The 22,201-nt window shown below is 38.3% G+C and overlaps 1 protein-coding gene across 1 annotated transcript; it reads right to left on the bottom strand.

Annotated features, from left to right (window-relative positions):
* Positions 1–1,859: 1,859 nt before the first annotated feature.
* LOC128704274 (zinc finger protein 383) lies at positions 1,860–21,873 on the bottom strand. The gene is given in 4 exon segments (XM_053799383.2): positions 1,860–3,032; positions 3,034–4,528; positions 12,703–12,783; positions 21,723–21,873. Coding segments are annotated over 2 exon segments (1,554 nt in total). The 5' UTR covers positions 4,515–4,528; positions 12,703–12,783; positions 21,723–21,873; the 3' UTR covers positions 1,860–2,959.
* Positions 21,874–22,201: the final 328 nt, after the last annotated feature.

Genomic DNA, 22,201 nt, shown 5'->3' with positions numbered 1-22,201 from the left:
CAGCAGCAGCTGACAGTGCAGCAGCAGCAGCAGCTGTACCACCAATAGTAGCGATGGTTGATTGGGGTTTATTATACAACCTGGCCAGCTCGGAGACACGCACTCCACTTTCATACTTATCAATGATCTTTTTCTTCATCTCTATTGTAATTCTCACCCTTATTGCTGTAGGGTTGGCACTAGAAGCTTTCTTGGGGCCCATGGTCACTTATTTTCCAGAAAAAGCACCGAAAACACTGTAATAATACGAAATATTCCGATTGTATGCTTGGATGTTACCGCGGAGGCTGGCTGGTAAACAATGCCACTGGCGGAACATGTGAGCGTGGCTCAGGCCGCACATTGGACGCGTCTCGGACGAAAATCTGTGAGCGGGTTTTTAAGCGGTATGTGAGGCAAAATTTTTGCGATTAAAACAAGCGGTATGCGGATTAATCGCTATGTGATGCCATCGTTATGCGGGGGTCCACTGTACTAGGTTTTCCTTATGACCTAGAGTTGCTGGCACTGCTACCTTCATGTTCATCATTTCAGGAGATCATTTCTGAAGCGACTCCTTGAGAAATAAGGCCGTGTCTGCGTTGAACTGGGTTGTCCTGGGTTACTGAATGATAAGGTTTATTTATGAAGGAATTCAGGGAAACTCGCAGGCCGGACTCGAGTCCTGGAGATGGGAAATACAGTGCCTGCACTCTGAAGGAGGAGTGTTAATATTGCAGTTTTATAACTGCAGTGTAAGTGTACCTCTGGCAAGACAGGGATGGAGTGAATGATGGTTAAAGTTTTTCTTTTTCGAGCCACCCTACCCTGGTAGGAGACGGCCAATGCGTTAATAAAAAAAAATAAAAATAAAGGTTTACTTGTGGAATACGGGCTAGATTTGACTTGATTGGATACAATTCAATACTGCCGACAGTAATAAAGAAAATACTGGTGCAGACCAAGCTTTTAATGTTAGCTGCATAATTTATTAGGTTTGAAATCTATCCACCAGACTAGGATCATTAAGGCTGTAAAGAATCTATAATCTCTAAAATAGTAATGAAAATAAACTCTTAATGTACGTATATACTGAGAGACGTATACCTCTCAGTATATATACATGTACGTATATACCCAGTTGTGGACCTACATTTTTGGGGCCCTGAAGCTTAACTGTTATGGGGGCCCCTTCTCATACAGTAGACAGAACAATTTTAAGTAATGTGGGCTAAAGTCACGTGTGAGGGCCCCTCCAGAATTTGGGGTCCAGAAGCTTAAGCTTCATTAATTTCAAAGTAGATCCACCTCTGTATATACCCCTTGACTGCAAATTTTAATTGTACCTATGTTTTGTTCTATATAGACCTTTGTCAGGTTAATGAAGTTAATGACTTGACAAAATTGTAGAGCGAGGAAAATGACAATAAATGCTTGCTCAACACTTGCAGTTTTTTAAACTTATTATTGGTAGTATTGTTTTTCTAGGATGTGAAATGGAAGTAAATTACTAAACTAACATTGCACTATCTAGAAACAAAAAAAAAATAAAAAAAAAAATAAAATACTGCTAGACATAGTTTTACAGAAGAGCAATGCTAATACGTCCAATTTTAAACTAAAAGTTAAAAAAGGATAAAGATCTGCATTATTTAATTGAAGAGTGGTTTGTAAGATAATATATTTGTATACATAACAAATTACAAACACTTGTTACACTAAGAAAAATGAATGTTCAAACCTAGTGTAATATATACTGATATATACTTGAACTTCCAAACAAAATTTTTAAATAATGCTAAAATTTTTTTAGAAAACATGCTGTGCATAGAAATAAAGGCATTATCCAATTGATAGAATTAAATCTAAATAAAAATCAATTACTATTTTATGTTTACTCAACGAGACTGGATACAAGATCTGCCAATGAAAAAAAAATGATCATTGACAACTGGTTAGCAATGACTTAAATGATCCATAAACAGTAATTTTTAATCTGTCTAATTAATGTTTAACACAATGAAGTGGCATCTCACTCAGTAGCTTTAAAAGAAATTAACTAAACTACCTTTGTGAATTTAAAGATCACTGAATTGATGTCACATTTGGTCTACTACAAATGAATGTACAAGTCTCTTCAGGCCAATGATACTGCTGGTGTTCTTAACACAACAATGACAAAACTTTGCGATGTTAACTAAACACAGTTTTTCATTTTATCCAATGAATTGCATTAAGAGCAAATTGCCAATTGTGCATTCTACAATGAAGCTATATGATGCACTAGTCTAGGAGCTTGGCAAACTACAACATAATATAGGAGAGAACTATCTTAGATAGGCATAAGTATTATATCAGAAGTGTGTCTTAAGTCTATCTGCACTAGCTCCTATACTCTGGCAAAATTTTAATAAAAATTGACTGATAACTAGCAATAAAATTTCAACCACTATGTTCACAGACCAGTGTTAAAAATATATTGACCTTTTTGACTACATTTTTTCTATAATACTTTATATGTAGTTACTGAAAGTATTTTTCTATTACTATCTTAACCCTAATTTCTCATCAGTGCCACACCACAGTTCAGTTAGGTTAACAACAGTATTTTAACTCTTCACTGCTGAATGACAATAAAATCTTGATAATAAAAATGCACGTGGAGAGGTATTACATAATATAAACATTTGTCAACATTTTTCCACTAAAAATGTTGAAGAACACAGTAAATGAGACATTAAGGGGAATCTGAAACTCTGCCAACTTATAAATGACATTACTTTAAACAAAAAATAAAAAACCTAGTTGAGAAATTTTAAATACATGCATTATAAAAAAAAAATACTATCATTTTGACAATTTGTACTATTACCAATAATCTTGCATCCAGTAGAGAATGTCATTCTCTACACTTGTTTGTCTTACGCAATGGTAAATTGACCCACTTGACTCTCTTAACTGGAATGCTTCCACTAGGATACTAAAGAGAAATACTTGGATCATGACCTGTATTACTGGTAGCCTGTGAACTGCTTCGAAACTTGGTTGTATCTGCAGTCAAGATTCAGATGACTTGAATGTATCAGATCACTCAATTTTCTACCATTTTTGGAAACCATATTCCTAATATTGCACTCAGAAAGAGATATATCCTCACTACTGTCTACTGCTTTGGAAACATCTTCACATACTTTTTCATTGTGAGATAGACTGGCATTTTCAAAATATTCTCCATCTTGAGAGAGAGCTGAATTCTGACAATCTTTATCTGTAGCATTACAAGTGTAGGATTGTTCATCCACCTGCAACATACTATCATCAAAATCTTCTTTTATATAGCGCTCTTGCTCCTCTTCCTCGTCCTCACAATCACTGCATCTGAAAGGTCCTAATTTAACATTCTGCTTTTTAATTGGTAGGTAAATTTTCTTAAGAAAGAGTTTATGACATTCTGCACACTTAAAAGATTTCTCTCGATGCCGCTTCAGGTGCTGATTGAGAATACTTCTCTGAGAAAATGCTTTGCCACATTCAGAGCAAGTAAATGGCTTTTCACCAGTGTGAATTCTAGAGTGCTGCACAAGATAAATTTTCTTTTTGAATGCTTTATTACATTCTGGACATGAAAAAGGTTTTTCACCATCATGCACTTTATCATGCTCTTTTAGGGCTGATCTCAGGGCAAATGCTTTTCCACATTCAGAGCAAGAATGAGGTTTTTCACCACTGTGCCTTTTCATATGCTGAACTAAGTTGCCCTTTAATGAAAATGCTTTACCACACATCTCACATTTATGAGGTCTGTCTCCAGTATGTATACGCAAATGCTGATCAAGGTAGCTCTTCTTGAGGAAAAGTTTGTCGCAATCAGGACATTTATATGATTTCCTGTCAGTGTGTAGCTTCTCGTGCTGAACAAGGTTACCTTTCAAAGAAAATGCACGATCACAATGTGTACATTTGAAAGGTTTCTCACCAGTGTGAATCCTCATGTGCTGATGCAGATATACTTTTTTGTGAAATGTTTTGGTACATTCAGGACAACAATAAGCTTTCTGATCTGTATGAAGCTGCATATGCTTTGTAAGATTACCTTTGAGGGAAAATTCTCTTCCACACACATGGCAAGCATGAGGCTTCTCTCCAGTGTGAACTCTTATGTGCCGAGTGAAATCAGCTTTATTTGAAAATATTTTGCTACATTTGCATACAAAATTTTTACCATGAATGGGTGGTCGTGTCAATTCTTCAGACTGCAGTGACCGTGGGAACACTTGATTATCTTGAGCTTGGAATGAGCAATCCCCAGAATACATCATACTGTCCATTGTCCTAATCACTTCAGACCAAATATTTATATTGATTTTTTTTAAATAATCCTTTACGTCTATTCTAAAGCAAGTTCTTTTACAAGCAATGTCAAACTGTATAGTTTTATCTAATGACTGCTGATAAATTTTGTTTTCTCTTTTCTCTTCAGTTAAACTTCTCTGTGTGTTATCTTCATTCTTGCAGGAGTTCTCTACCTTCTTCATACACAATTCACTTTCTGTAAAACAAAAAGAATAATTAACTCTTCATCCAAAAGTTTATTAACAGTATGCCAATCATTCTCTGAGAGGCTATAAAAGGCATTTTGTCCTTTAACCCTTAAACTGTCCAAACGTAAATCTACGTCCACGTGCGGGGGGGGGGCTCCGAATGTAGATCTACGTATTTTTTACATGCTTTCAAATGAGGAAAATCAAGGTCGGAGCGCTACGCATGTGAACGTAGATCTACATTTGGACAGTTTAAGGGTTAGATTACCATAATTCTATTATATTACAAGAAGTGTACAGCCATTCTACAAGGTACATAATCTGAAAAAAAAATTACCAATACAAAAGAAAATAATTCACTGGAATATAATTCACTGGGTTGATTGATTTGAGAACAACAAAGTCCATTAGTTAGAGAAGTGTTTATTAGTGTTACCACCAAGGCAAAGTAACTGCTAATCTATCCACCATAAATATCATTACTAGCCACCAGCTCTCCCTATTACTGGAAGGGTTTACTTAATTATAAAGAAACAATATGAAATCTGGGACTTTTTTCTCTCAAAATGGAATTCAAAATTTTGTTGCTAATCTCTTGTGCTGCAAGTGACTTTGCTATTATGTAAATACACAACATTTTAAACTAATCAAGGTAATATATATATTCAAGAGAGTTAATTTTGTGAGGGGGCGAGTCATCAGTGCATAGTACAGGAAGGCATACATCCCCCCCCCACACACACACACACAAAAATCCCATAGCCTGTTCCCTGAGTCGGTTTCGTAAACTGGAATGGAAATGCATGTATGGTATTCCAGGAATATGACCTGTTAACACAAATACAGGAAAGTTATAAAAAAGTGTATACTGAATGTAAAAGTTTGTACAATTTACATGGCATCTTACAAGTGTATGAGAGACAGAGACAAGGTCAGCAATCATGTGAGTGTAGAACATTTAACAGGCCTCTGCTTCACATTTATGCTTTAATCCATGGTCAATCATTTGCTGCATGGTAAGCTGTTAACTAGCAACTAACCATGGTGGTACTATTATTTTAGCATAAGTGTGAAACAGAAGCCTGTTAAATGTTTTTACAGGAGTAAGATGCCACGTAAATTGTACAAACTTTAACTTACATTCAGTATACAGTAGGGCCCCGCTTTACGGTGTTTTGCTAATACAGTGGACCCCCGCATACCGTTGGCATCACATAACGTTTAATCCGCATACCGCTCGCTTTTATCGCAAAAATTTTGCCTCGCATACCGCTCAAAAACCCGCTCACCGCTGTTCATCCGAGACGCGTCCAATGTGCGCCCTTAGCCAGCCTCACATGTGCCGCCGGTGGCATTGTTTACCAGCCAGCCTCCGCGGTAACATCCAAGCATACAATCGGAACATTTCGTATTATTACAGTGTTTTTGGTGATTTTATCTGCAAAATAAGTGACCATGGGCCCCAAGAAAGCTTCTAGTGCCAACCCTACAGCAATAAGGGTGAGAATTACTATAGAGATGAAGAAAGAGATCATTGATAAGTATGAAAGTGGAGTGCGTGTCGCCGACCTGGCCAGGTTGTACAAGAAACCCAAATCAACCATCGCTACTATTGTGGGCAACAGAAAGGCAATCAAGGAAGCTGTTCTTGCCAAAGGTTTAACTGTGTTTTCGAAACAGAGATCGCAAGTGATGGAAGATGTTGAGAGACTCTTATTGGTGTGGATAAATGAAAAACAGCTAGCAGGAGATAGCGTCTCTCAAGTGATCATAAGCGAAAAGGCTAGGAAGTTGCATGAGGATTTAATTAAAAAAATGCCTGCAACTAGTGATGATGTGAGTGAATTTAAGGCCAGCAAAGGTTGGTTTGAGAGATTTAAGAAGCGTAGTGGCATACATAGTGTGATAAGGCATGGTGAGGCTGCCAGTTCGGACCACAAAGCAGCTGAAAAATATGTGCAGGAATTCAAGGAGTACATAGACAGTGAAGGACTGAAACCTGAACAAGTGTTTAATTGTGATGAAACAGGCCTGTTTTGGAAGAAAATGCCAAGCAGGACCTACATTACTCAGGAGGAAAAGGCACTCCCAGGACATAAGCCTATGAAAGACAGGCTTACTCTTCTCATGTGTGCCAATGCTAGTGGTGATTGCAAAGTGAAGCCTTTATTAGTGTATCATTCTGAAACTCCCAGAGCGTTCAGGCAAAAGAATATCCTCAAGGCTAATTTGTGTGTGCTGTGGAGGGCAAACAATAAGGCATGGATCACTAGGGACTTTTTCTATGACTGGTTACACCAAGCATTTGCCCCCACTGTGAAAAATTACCTAACTGAAAATAAATTAGACCTTAAGTGCCTCCTGGTGTTAGACAATGCCCCTGGTCATCCTACAGACTTGGCAGAGCGACTTTGTGGGGACATGAGCTTCATTAAGGTGACATTTTTGCCTCCTAATACCACTCCTCTCCTGCAGCCCATGGACCAGCAGGTTATTGCAAACTTCAAAAAACTGTACACAAAAGCTCTGTTTGAAAGGTGCTTTGTAGTGACCTCAGAAAGTCAACTGACTCTAAGAGAGTTTTGGAGAGAGCACTTTAATATCCTCAATTGTGTAAACCTTATAGGTATGGCTTGGGAGGGAGTGACTAAGAAGACCTTGAACTCTGCTTGGAAGAAACTGTGGCCAGAATGTGTAGACAAAAAGGATTTTGAAAGGTTTGAGGCTAACCCTGAGAGGATTATGCCAGTTGAGGAATCCATTGTGGCATTGGGAAAGTCCTTGGGGTTGGAGGTTAGTGGGGAGGATGTGGAAGAGTTGGTGGAGGAGGACAATGAAGAACTAACCACTGATGAGCTGATAGATCAACTTCAACAGCAAGAGGCCATACCTGAGGAAACTGGTTCAGAGGAGGGGAGAGAGAAATTGAAGAAGTTGCCTACTACAAAGATTAAGGAAATCTGTGCAATGTGGCTGAAAGTGCAAACCTTTATGGATGAGAATCACCCTCACACAGCTATTGCAAGCCGTGCTGGTGATTATTACACTGACAATGTTGTGAAACACTTTAGGGAAGTCATAAAGGAATGAGAGGTACAGGCCACTATGGACAGATATGTTGTGCGAAAGAAGTCCAGTGACTCTGAAGCTGGTCCTAGTGGCATTAAAAGAAGAAGGGAAGTAACCCCAGAAAAGGACTCGACACCTCAAGTCTTAATGGAAGGGGATTCCCCTTCTAAACACTAACACTCTCTCTCCCCTCCTCCCATCCCATCAATCATCACCAGATCTTCAATAAAAGTAAGTGTCATGTAATTGTGCATGCCTTTTTCAGTTTGTGTGTATTAAAATTAACATTTCATGTGGTAAAATTTTTTTTTTTCATACTTTTGGGTGTCTTGCACGGATTAATTTGATTTCCATTATTTCTTATGGGGAAAATTCATTCTCATACCGATCATTTCGCATAACAATGAGCCCTCTTGCACGGATTAAAATCGCTATGCGGGGGTCCACTGTATGGACATTTCAAATTATGACCAAAAATTCGCTATACAGCTCCCCACACCTGACTCTCTAATATGGTCACCACGCACCACCCAGTTTGTTTACATTCTTCATGAGAACATCTCTCCATTATGTCCAGAAACTTTCCAAAATTTCAAGTGTTTTAACCCTCTGAGTGTCCGTCCCTTAGTTCTACGGCTTTGAAGCCAGGGTCCAAGCTGTAGTACTACGTCATGAGCTCTGCTCACTCAGATAAGCTGCAAGCGGTAAATTTGGGCCTAGATATGAGAGAATGCATCTATGTGGTAAGTGTGCACCATACAAAACAAATCCTGCAGCACGCAGTGCACGAGAAAAAAATGAACGTGTTTTTGGATTAAAACAGTGACTTTGTGGTGTATTTTTGTATGATTTTTATGATTGTATTCATGGTTTCTTGGTCTCATTTGATAGAATGGAAGATATATTACAGAAATAGAGATAATTTTCATTGGTTTTAGTAATGAAAATAGCTTGAAAGTAGAGAAAATGTTCGAGTTTTGCCGACGTTTAAGAGTAAACAAATGACGTTACGCGTCCAATACAGATCAGCTGGTGGGTCTAATTTGAGTTCATGAATGCGCTGATATTATTTATACAATTATTACAATATTGCATAACAGTGAATAAAAATTCTTCATGTGAATAAAAAATCAAAATGGTATTCATCTGTAAAGCCTGGAAACATAACTAATAAACAGAGGAAATGATATTTTAGTGCCGGGAATGAATTCATTGTTTATTCTGCATCCTATTTTGTACGTAATTGGAATATTTTGAACTTTGTGTGAAATTGGTCAAATTACCAATTTCTGATCACTTTATTATGTATAGCTGAAATAGTTGATTGGGCAGTTTCTTACACTCAGTTGATAAAACAGAAGTGATACTAATGAAATAGCTAAGAATTTGGTGACTGGAATAATGTAATTGGCCTAAAGTAGGAGTCAAATTGGGCAAAATTGCCAATGCGTAAATACTGCTGACGCAGCAAAATTCACAATAGCGTAATTTCGTTAATTTTCCATCAAATTTTGAACTTTTTGTTTTATTACCTTCAGAAAAAAATCTCTACCATTTCATAAGAAAAATAACAAATAATTTTTTTGGAAAATTTTTGGACCATGGACAAGGTTCAGACTGGGGTTCTTGACCTTGAAAGGGTTAAGTTAAATGCTGATTTTCAAGACCATAACCCTTGTATTAACTGAAGGTTTACTGTACTTTATGAAGCAGAGATAAGCTCATTAATGAGGGATCTTCCATGCTGGCCAATATACAGCACTGCTGACTCCCACATAGGTGGTCAACAACTCAAGTCAGGAACAAAGCCCCTCCCACTATAGAAGCTGGAGAGAGCACCCAAGCACATGCCCTGAAACGAGTAGTCAGTCATCAATCACTGAACAGCAGCTGCTGGTTATAGCCACAACCAAAGAGCAAAGAGACAGGCAGGTGAAGCCCAGCCCTGGAGGAACCACCGGGCCAGGAGCTAAGCACCACTGGCCTTGATCTGTAGGTAGTAGGCGCCATGAAACCCCCAGGGGCAAGGGTACACACCCTCTTGACATGCACTTCACCCAATGGTGTAGGCAGTCAAGGCAAACTTTGATTACCCAGCAATTTTAGTGAAGGTTGCCTGTCATTTATGTAACTCTACAGTGGAATGAATCAAATGGTTTTGGTGTAGTTCTCAAACAGAGTGAAGGCAGTTTCCATCACTCATCAGGTGTTCTCAAGGAGTGAAGGCAGTTTCTATCAGGTTGTTCTTCAACTCTATATATCCTTGGTTAGGCATCATTTAGACTATACTGCTCAGTTCTGGTCACCGTATTACAGAATGGATATAAATGCACTGGAAAAGGTACAGAGGAGGATGACAAAAATGATCCCATGTATCAGAAATCTTCCCTATGAGGATAGACTGAGGGTCCTGAATCTGCACTCTCTCGAAAGGCGTAGAATTAGGGAGGATATGATCGAGGTGTATAAATGGAAAACAGGAATAAATAAAGGGGTTGTAAATAGCGTGCTGAAAATTTCCAGCCAAGACAGGACTCGCAGCAATGGTTTTAAGTTGGAAAAATTCAGATTCAGGAAGGATATAGGAAAGCATTGGTTTGGTAATAGAGTTGTGGATGAGTGGAACAAACTCCTGAGTACAGTTATTGAGGCTAAAACGTTGTGTAGTTTTAAAAATAGGTTAGATAAATACATGAGTTGGTGTGGGTAGGTGTGAGTTGGACCTGACTAGCTTGTGCTGCTGGGTCTGGTGCCGTGCTCCTTCCTTGAGTGGAGGTGACCAGACTGGGTGGGTCATTGGGCTAATCCAGGGGGGACATGGACCTACTCTGCATGGGTCAGTAGGCCTGTTGCAGTGTTCCTTCTTTCTTATGTTCTTATTTTCTTATCAGGTGCTCTCAGGCAGTGAATGAAGGCAGTTTCTATCTTTAATTCAATGCTTCTGTGCCACACCCACAGCCTTCCATTAAAGTGATGCTATCAGCTAACCATATTTTTGAAGACCTAATAAGGAAAGGTAAGACTTAAAGTCTTCATATTTTAGGAGCTTATCATTCAATTCATTATCTTCCTAAGCCTATCTGTATCAGATACTCTTGTACCTAAAAACATGAAGCAATATGCTGATCAGATACTCTTGTACCTACAAACATGAAGCAATATGCTGTACTAAGAAAAGTATGTGACACTAATGGAATGTGAATAACAATGACTGTGTTGTTTACCTGGAGAGTTTACCTGGAGAGAGTTTCGGGGGTCAATGCCCCCGCGGCCCGGTCTGTGGTGGTAGATGCTGCATTAAAGTTTGGTTTGAGGATAAGATTACAGCAGGTCCACATTTTACAAGTGAACAGGTTCCTGGTGTTTCAACCGACAAATGAATTATGTTTTTACAGCAGCTGTCTCCCACCAAACTGGGTGATTTAACCCTTTCAGGGTCCAAGGCCCAAATCTGGAGTCACGCACCAGTGTCCAAGAATTTAAAAAAAAAAAAAATTATTTTTTCTTATGAAATCGTAGAGAATCTTTTTGTGAAGGTAATAAAACAAAAAGTACGAAATTTGGTGGAAAATTGACGAAATTATGCTCTCGCGAATTTTGATGTGTCAGCGATATTTACGAATCGGCGATTTTGCCGACTTTGACTCCCATTTTAGGCCAATTACATTATTCCAATCAACCAAATTCTCAGCTATTTCACTAGTAGTATTACTTCTATTCTATCGATTGAGCACAAGAAATCGCCAAGTCAACTATTTCAACTACAAAATAAAGTGATCGGAAATTGTTAATTTGGCCAATTTAACACAAAGTTCAAAATATTCCAATTTCAAAATAGGGTCCAGAATGAACAATGTAGGCATTCCTGGCACTAAACTAACATTTCCTCTGTTCATTAGTTATGTTTTGAGGCTTTACAAATAAATTCCATTTTGATTTTTTATTCACATAATGAATTTTTATTCACACCAAAAAATAGAAGATTTACTGTTATGCAATACTGTAATAATTGTATAAATATCATCACCATATTTGTGAATGTATATTAGACCCACCAGCTGACGTGTATTAGACGTGTGAGGTCGTTTGTTTACTCTTGAATATCGGCAAAAATTTAACATTTCTACTACTTTGAGCTCAGTTTCAAGCCATTTACAGTGCTAAAACCAATCAAAATCATTCTATTTCTGTAATATGTCTTCCATTCTATCAAATGAGACCAAGAAATCGCAAATACAACTATAAAAAACATACGAAAAAACACTGCAAAGTTGCTGTTTTAATCGAAAAATCATAATTTCATTTTTTTTCTCATTATACACAGTGTGCTGCAGGATCTGTTTTATGTGGTGCACACATACCACATAGATGTATTCTCTCATATCTAGGCCCAAATGTACCACTCACAGTTTATCAGAGTGAGCTGAGCTCATGGCGTAGATCTACGGTTTGGACCCTGAACGTAAAGCCGTAGATCTACGGGACGGACCCTGAAAGGGTTAAAGAGGAAAACACATTCATACCACTCATTCAGTGGCTGTCTTACTAGAGGTGTACAGACATCACACTTCAAAAGGCTCTCCAGAATGAAACATTCCACCCCTCTTTAAGAGATAGATTAGGTAAGATTCATTAGGAAACAAGACAAGCGTTTCCTGAAGCAGGTCTTAGTTGCTCACACATGCCCATTAGATATTCAAGCTTCTACTACTATAAACCTTCTTCAATCCACTTCCTGCAACCCTTCATGGTATAAGCTCTACCTAACCTCCTGTTCACCCCAGATTTATTTACCTCTTAGTAAACATTTTCTCCTCCTTTTCTAAGTGACCAAACCACCTCAATAACACTTCCTCTGCCCTATGAATTATAACCTTCATATCCTCATAATGTTCCCTAATTTTGTACATTCCTAACTCTCTGCAAGAATATTAATATCTGTACCATATAAAAGATGAATGTTTCAAATATCTGTACTGTGGATGTTGTGAAAATGCAACTGGTTGCTAAGTCCTGTGTCCACAGGTGTGGGCAAGTCCAGAGTGCGTGATGTCATGTAAATAACTAGAGTTTAACTTTATGTAAAGAGCTGTTAAAAGTGTAACCTTCATACCAGATCAAGTGCTGCTGTGACCGACTAGATGACATCCTCTCCAGAAGACAGACCCGGCAACTTACATCCAGCATCAGGAATCTGAAAATATAAATATTAAGACTTTCATTGATCATTTCTCATAAGGGTCATATGGAGCCAGGATAATTAGAGATGATCGAGTTTGATCCAAGGATGGGGAGGGAAGCTCTAATGCTCTGATTCAAGAGTACATCACTAAGGCAGAATATAAAGCCAATTTCATGCTAAGTATTTTTAAACAATTCTTCAAATTATCTGCAATACATTCATTTAGTTGCATGTAGTGAATTTTCAGATTTTTTTTTTTTTGTCTAATACATTAAATTCACTGTCTAACATCATTACAAAATGGAAGGAGCTATAGGAGAGAGGGAGAAGCCAGCAGAAGGAGCATTCAGTATCTGGTGAGTCATCAGACGTCGGATATTAGCCGTGGCGCTAATAAAATGTTATGTAATTATGCTAATATTAGTAATAAAGGTTATCTATCACATTTATTCCAAATTGATATCGGAAACATGATAAATACCCTAGAACTGTAATAAAGATGTTAAAATACATAATATATGCCATATTATGTGATGGGTAAGCAGCGGAGGCTGCCGCTCTGGGGTAAGATCATAAGACAGATACGTTCTCTAGTCTGTACCTCTGGTCTGTAATGAAAGAAAATGGTGTTTACATCAGGGCAAACACTCCTAGATCACTCTTATAAGAAAAAACACAAAAATAGCGTGATTTTTCCTGATTTTTTTTCTGAGTCGTATGCTATGCTCTCTGTCTCATGGCATCTTAAGAAAAGATTAAACTGAGTGAACAAGGTATGTCGAAGGTAATAATAATTTATAATAATTATTTATAATAATTTATATTTTAGCATAATAATTATAATAATTTATAATATTAATACAGGTCCACATCCCTTTATCCAAAACCATTGGGGCCAGTAGTGTTTCGAATTTCAGAATTTTTCGAATTTCAGAATGAAGGTGGGGTCTAGGGCAGCACCCCATAATCCAACATTAACACTGCAGCAAAAACATATGAATACTCACACTAAGTGGGATAAATAAAGACTACAAATACTACTATGGTTTATTTATAGAGTAATATGTTGATAAATGCAATAATGTGATAATTATAGACCAGGAACATGATTCTCAAGACGATTGACAAACAGAATTTTTAAAGACTTCAAATGTCATCTGTCTTATTAAACCTTTCAGGGTTTCTGACGTACTAGTATGCCTAAATTCTAGTGTCCTCAAATCTAGTGAGAGAAAGCTGGTAGGCCTACATATAAAAGAATGGGTCTATGTGGTCAGTGTGCGCAGTATAAAAAAAATCCTGCAGCACACAGTGCATAATGAGAAAAAAAAACTTTGACAGTGTTTTTGGTTTAAAAGAGCGACTTTGCACTATTTTTGTATGGTATTTATGATGATATTCTAGTTTTCCTGGTCTCATTTTATAGAATGGAAGACATATTACAGAAATTGAGACGATTTTGATTGGTTCTACAATGAAAAGTACCTTGAAATTGAGCTCAAAGTAGCAGAAATCTTAGATTTTTGCCAAAGTTCAAAAATAAACAAATCATGCTACGCGTCCAATACACGTCAACTATTGAGTCTAATAATCTTTCACAAATGTGCTGATATTATTTATACCATTTCTACACTAATGCAGTAGTCTGCATAACAGTAAATCTTCTATTTTTTGTGAGAATAAAAATTCAAAGTGGAAAGCAAAAGAATGTAAGAAGGGCGTGGGGACGTGACTAATGAACAGAGGAAATGTTATTTTAGTGCCAGGAATGTCTCTCTTGTTTATTCTGGACCCTATTTGGAAATTGGCATCTTTTGAAATTTGTGTGAAATTGGCAAAATTGCTAAATTCTGACCACTTTATTGGATAGTTGAAATCGGTAAATCTTGTACTCATTCGATAGAAAAAAATGGAGTTCTAGCGAAATAGTTATGATTTCTGTCGACTAGTACAGTGGACCCCCGGTTAACGATTTTAATCCGTGCAAGAGGGGTAATTGTTATGCGAAATAATCGCTATGTGAATGAATTTTCCCCATAAGAAATAATGGAAATCAAATTAATCCGTGCAAGACACCCAAAAGTATGAAAAAAAAAATTTTACCACATGAAATATACATTTTCCCACACACAAAGAGAAGGATACATGCACAATAGTAGAGTAGTACATGCACAGTATATATTGTGCATGTACTAGTCTACTAAATGAAGAATAAATGACACTTACCTTTATTGAAGATGCAGCAATGACTGATGAGACACTGTGTCCTGGGAGTGCCTTTTCCTCCTGAGTACTGTAGGTCCTGTTTGGCATTTTCTTCCAGAACAGGCCTTATCACACTGTGTATGCCACTACGATTCTTAAATCTCTCAAACCAACCTTTGCTGGCTTTAAATTCACCAATATGAGCACTAGTTCCAGGCATTTTTCCCTGTTCACCTGGGTGTTAGTCGACTTGTGTGGGTTGCATCCTGGGAGACAAGATTAAGGACCCCAATGGAAATAAGTTAGACAGTCTTCGATGACACTGACTTTTTTGGGTTATCCTGGGTGGCAAATCCTCTGGGGTTAATTGTTTCTTGGTATTCTCAATAAGCCACACCAACAACGGTGCTACAGCAGCAGCAGCAGCTGACAGTGCAGCAGCAGCAGCAGCTGTACCACCAATAGTAGCGATGGTTGATTGGGGTTTATTATACAACCTGGCCAGCTCGGAGACATGCACTCCACTTTCATACTTATCAATGATCTTTTTCTTCATCTCTATTGTAATTCTCACCCTTATTGCTGTAGGGTTGGCACTAGAAGCTTTCTTGGGGCCCATGGTCACTTATTTTCAAGAAAAAGCACCGAAAACACTGTAATAATACGAAATATTCCGATTGTATGCTTGGATGTTACCGCGGAGGCTGGCTGGTAAACAATGCCACTGGCGGAACATGTGAGCGTGGCTCAGGCCGCACATTGGACGCGTCTCGGACGAAAATCGGTAAGCGGGTTTTTAAGCGGTATGTGAGGCAAAATTTTTGCAATTAAAGTAAGCGGTATGCGAAATAATCGCTATGTGATGCCATCGTTATGCGGGGGTCCACTGTACACTGGAATTGGCTGAAAATAGGGCTCAAAGTGGGCAAAATCGCCGATGCGTAAACATGGTCGAGACCGCTAACTTTGCAAGAGCATAATTCCATAAGTTTTCCATCAAATTTCGGACTTTTTGTGTCATTTTGATGGGGAAAAATTCTCTATCTTTTCATAAGAAAATTTTTTTTTTTTTAATTTGTCGACCCTGAGAACAAGTCTGGGAGAGGGCCTGTTGACCCTGAAAGGGTTAACATGGGTTTATGTCTAAGCAATCTCTCTTTAACTGAGTAAATTGCCATAATCTCTTGCTCATTGATAAATGCATGTTGCTCAAGGCCAGCAATTAACTGATCTTTATATTTTCACCATATCATCTATGGGGACTTTTTCGCCTGTGTTCACAATGTCATCATCATCATTACTACTATTCTCATGATTATTTGTATTTAACATCATTTCAGCAACTTCACCATCACTCAAGGAATGCACAACAGATGCATCATTGTCAATGTTCAGCAATTCTTCAATGTCAGCTTCCTGTAACTTATTTACACTTTCGTCCAATAAACTTTTAGCATTAATTATGAGGTTTGATATCCTCTCATCAGTGACACGAAATCCTTCAAAGTCTTCATCTGTAGGCTCATTTACATCACACATCATTTTAGGCCAAAGTCTCTGCCAAGCATTTGTTAATGTTGATTTATCAGCATCCTTCCAAGCATTAACAACTGCATAAATGCGTCCTTAACACTGAACTCTTTCAGGAAGTCTTGGATTCCTACTCCTCTGTTGCCTGCAGCAAGCATACAGTTTAAGAAATAGTTTTTATAGTAGAGGTACCATCTGACTTACGACCAAGCTTGGTTCCAACCAACCGGTCGTAAGTCGAAATGGACATAAGTCGAACCTTACTACTGAATATCAACATCACATTTTTGTAATGACTTTATTTTATTGTTTTATTTTGGTATTTTATTTTGTACTTTACTTTTTATGCTGTTAGTACTGTATTTTATGCTGTAAGGTTTAGGATAAACACTGTATACAACACAAACAGTTGTTTATTTCCCAGAAATTTGGTATAAAAAACAGTCATAAATCGAGTGGTCGTATGCTGAGCAGGTCGTAAGTCAGATGGTAGGTGTACTTGCTCTTCAGCAGACGCACTTGTGAACACTACAAGCGCTGAGACACAACTGACGCCTGCCACTCTGCCTGTCAGTGCTGGGTCATGATGCCACGTAGTGACGTGACCCAGCACTGAGATGACTGACGCTCCACACTCCACGAAAAAACTTTGGTTTTTGGAACTTTTCGAATTTCAGAATTTCGGATAAAGAGATGTAGATGTGTAATAATAATTTATAGTAATAATAATAATAAAAAATAATTGCTCTGAAGCACCTTAACTGTCATATATATTTCATATAGGTTTGATAGCTGACATTTAAAGTACTCTAAAGTGATTATTATTATTATGTATTTACATATTATTATTATCATCATGATTATTACCATCGACATACCTTGTTCATTGAGTTTAATCATTTCTTAAGCTGCCACAATACACCGAGAATGTAAACACACAGACGAACACACCAGCTAATCCCTTTACTGTGAACTTCTTCTGTACGTACTTCTTCCATTTTCCTCTTCCAAGTGCTGCTGCACTTCTGTTTCTATCTTCTACTATGGGGTGCACAATAAAGTACAAATTTATAGACAAAATATGTAGTCTTGGAGATTGCTTGATGCTGAGATGCATCACTAACTCCTTTAAAATGAACTTCTTTTGTATTTCTTCCACTTTCCTCTTCCAAGTGCTGCTACACTTCTATTTTGTACTATGGGGTGCACAATAAAGTACAAATTTGTACAAACATGTAGTCTTGGAGACTGTGAAAGCTAGTGTACTGAGTGGCTGTAGGAAGGAGATTGAGATGCTTGATACTGAGACGCTGCGCTGCCTATTCATGACACAAGTTCTCGTACAGTATACAACAACAACTCGTCAGAGAGCCCATCGTAACTCTGAGTTGTCAGTAAACGAGCCGTATCCCACCAAGGCAGGGTGGCTCAAAAAGAAAAACAAGTGTATCTTTTTAAATTTAGTAATTTATACAGGGGAAGGGGTACTAGCCCCTTGCTCCAGCATTTTAGTTGCCTTTTACAACACACATGACATACAGAGGAAGAATTCTGTTCCACTTCTCCATGGAGATAAGAGGAAATAAACAAGAACTAGTAAGAAAATAAAAGAAAACCAAGAGGGGTGTGTGTGTATATATATGCTTGTACATGTATGTGTAGTGTGACCTAAGTGTACGTAGAAGCAGCAAGACATACCTGAAATCTTGCATGTTAATGAGACAGAGAAAAGACACCAGCAATCTTACCATCATGTAAAACAAGTACAGGCTTCTGTTTTACAGTCACTTGGCAGGAAGGTAGTACCTCCCTGGGTGGTTGCTGTCTACCAGCCTACTACCTAGAATATATATACAGGTACCATCCAACTTACGACCGAGATCAGTTCCGAGAAACCGGTCGTAAGTCGAAATGTACGTAAGTCGAACCTTACTACTGAATATCAACATCACATTTTTGTAATGACTTTATTTTATTGTTTTATTTTGGTATTTCATGTTTTACTTTACTTTTTATGCTGTTAGTACTGTATTTTATACTGTAAGGTTTAGGATAAACACTGTGTGCAACACAAATAGTTTTTTATTTCCCAGAAATTTGGCAAAGAAAACAAGGTCGTAAGTCGAATGGTCATATGTCGAGCAGGTCGTAAGTTGGATGATAGGTGAATATATACGTGTGTGTGTATATATATATATAGTACACAATATATATTCTTTTAACAAGTCGGTCGTCTCCCACCGAGGCAGGGTGGCCGAAAAAGAAAGAAAATCCCCAAAAAGAAAATACTTTCATCATCATTCAACTCTTTCACCTCACTCACACATAATCACAGTTTTTGCAGATGTGCTCAGAATACAACAGTCTAGAAGCATACACATATAAAGATACACAACATATCCCTCCAAACTGCCAATATCCCAAACCCCTCCTTTAGAGTGCAGGCATTGTACTTCCCATTTCCAGGACTCAAGTCCGAATATATGAAAATAACCGGTTTCCCTGAATCCCTTCACTAAATATTACCCTGCTCACACTCCAACAGATCGTCAGGTCCCAAGTACCATTCGTCTCCATTCACTCCTATCTAACACGCTCACGCACGCTTGCTGGAAGTCCAAGCCCCTTGCCCACAAAACCTCCTTTACCCCCTCTCTCCAACCCTTTCGAGGACGACCCCTACCTCGCCTTCCTTCCCCTATAGATTTATATGCTTTCCATGTCATTCTACTTTGATCCATTCTCTCTAAATGACCAAACCACCTCAACAACCCCTCTTCTGCCCTCTGACTAATACTTTTATTAACTCCACACCTTCTCCTAATTTCCACAATCCGAATTTTCTGCATAATATTTACACCACACATTGCCCTTAAACAGGACATCTCCACTGCCTCCAACCATCTCCTCGCTGCTGCATTTACCACCCAAGTTTCACACCCATATAAGAGTGTTGGTACTACTATACTTTCATACATTCCCTTCTTTGCCTCCATAGATAACGTTTTTTGACTCCACATATACCTCAACGCACCACTCACCTTTTTTCCCTCATCAATTCTATGATTAACCTCATCCTTCATAAATCCATCCGCCGACACATCAACTCCCAAGTATCTGAAAACATTCACTTCTTCCATACTCCTCCTCCCCAATTTGATATCCAATTTTTCTTTATCTAAATCATTTGACACCCTCATCACCTTACTCTTTTCTATGTTCACTTTCAACTTTCTACCTTTACATACATTTCCCAAACTCATCCACTAACCTTTGCAATTTTTCTTTAGAATCTCCCATAAGCACAGTATCATCAGCAAAAAGTAACTGTGTCAATTCCCATTTTGAATTTGATTCCCCAAAATTTAATCCCACCCCTCTCCCGAACACCCTAGCATTTACTTCCTTTACAACCCCATCTATAAATATATTAAACAACCATGGTGACATTACACATCCCTGTCTAAGACCTACTTTTACCGGGAAGTAGTCTCCCTCTCTTCTACACACCCTAACCTGAGGTTCACTATCCTCATAAAAACTCTTTACAGCATTTAATAACTTACCACCTATTCCATATACTTGCAACATCTGCCACATTGCTCCTCTATCCACTCTATCATATGCCTTTTCTAAATCCATAAATGCAATAAAAACTTCCCTACCTTTATCTAAATACTGTTCACATATATGCTTCAATGTAAACACTTGATCTACACATCCCCTACCCACTCTGAAACCTCCTTGCTCATCCGCAATCCTACATTCTGTCTTACCTCTAATTCTTTCAATTATAACCCTACCGTACACTTTTCCTGGTATACTCAGTAAGCTTATTCCTCTATAATTTTTACAGTCTCTTTTGTCCCCTTTCCCTTTATATAAAGGGACTATACATGCTCTCTGCCAATCCCTAGGTACCTTCCCCTCTTTCATACATTTATTAAACAAAAGTACCAACCACTCCAACACTATATCCCCCCCTGCTTTTAACATTTCTGTCATGATCCCATCAGTTCCAGCTGCTTTACCCCCTTTCATTTTATGTAATGCCTCACGTACCTCCCCCACACTTACATTCTGCTCTTCTTCACTCCTAAAAGATGGTATACCTCCCTGACCAGTGCATGAAATTACTGCTTCTGTTTCTTCCTTAACATTTAAAAGTTCCTCAAAATATTCTCGCCATCTACCCAATACCTCCATCTCCCCATCTACTAACTCCCCTACTCTGTTTTTAACTGACAAATCCATATTTTCCCTAGGCTTTCTTAACTTGTTTAACTCACTCCAAAATTTTTTCTTATTTTCATTAAAATTTCTTGACAGTGCCTCTCCCACTCTATCATCTGCTCTCCTTTTGCACTCTCTCACCACTCTCTTTACCTTTCTTTTACTCTCCATATACTCTGCTCTTCTTATAACACTTCTGCTTTGTAAAAACCTCTCATAAGCTACCTTTTTCTCTTTTATCACACCCTTTACTTCATCATTCCACCAATCACTCCTCTTTCCTCCTGCTCCCACCCTCCTATAACCACAAACTTCTGCCCCACATTCTAATACTGCATATATATATATATATATATATATATATATATATATTATTTATTTATTTATTTTATTAATACATTGGCTGATTCCCACCAAGGCAGGGTGGCCCGAAAAAGAAAAACTTTCATCATTATTTACTGCATCACTGTCTTACCAGAGGGGTGCTTTACACTGGTTATAAAACTGCAACATTAACACCCCTCCTTCAGAGTGCAGACACTGTACTTTCCCTCTCCAGGACTCGAGTCCAGCCTGCCAGACTTGAGTCCTTGAGTCCTGGTTTCCCTGAATCCCTTCATAAATGTTACTTTGCTCAAACTCCAACAGCACATCAAGTATTAAAAACCACTTGTCTCCATTCACTCCTATCAAATACGCTCACGCATGCTTGCTGGATGTCCAAGCTCCTTGAACGCAAAACTTATTATACCCCCTCCCTCCAACCTTTCATAGGCCGACCCCTACCCCGCCTTCCCTCCACTATAGATTTATACACTCTCCTGACTTAATCCCATTTATATCTCCCCACTGAAACTTGCCTACCACCTTCAGCTTTGTTTCGCTTAGGGCCAGGACATCCAACTTCTTTTCATTCATAACATCAGCAATCATGTCTTTCTTATCATCCTCACTACATCCAAATACAGCCTCTCTTCACTTACCGACGTACTCATTTACTGACAACTCGGAGTTATGTATACGTGTACAGTTGGGCCCCACTTACACGGCACCTTAGGTTCCAGGCTACTGCCGGAAAGTGGACATCGCTGGAAAGCTGAATGCCATTTGTTTCCACTTATAAATGTCAAGGTCACATACTACTGAAATAAAGTTATTTACTGATGACTTATCATTGAGACAAAATGAGATCTTACTAGTGTCTTGTGGTAATTTGCAGAAGTTAGTACAGTGGACCCCCGGTTTACGATCAGCTCCCAATGCGACCAATTATGTAAGTGTATTTATGTAAGTGCGTTTGTATGTGTATGTTTGGGGGTCTGAAATGGACTAATCTAATTCACAATATTCCTTATGGGAACAAATTCGGTCAGTACTGGCACCTGAACATACTTCTGGAATGAAATAATATCGTAAACCGGGGGTCCACTGTAATGAGAAAAGTGGGTTAATGGTCAATGAT

This window comes from Cherax quadricarinatus, chromosome 84 (assembly GCF_038502225.1).
Source record: "Cherax quadricarinatus isolate ZL_2023a chromosome 84, ASM3850222v1, whole genome shotgun sequence".
NCBI lineage: Eukaryota > Metazoa > Arthropoda > Malacostraca > Decapoda > Parastacidae > Cherax > Cherax quadricarinatus.
Note: the sequence above shows the minus strand (reverse complement) of the source record. Positions and strands in the feature narration are given on the sequence as shown.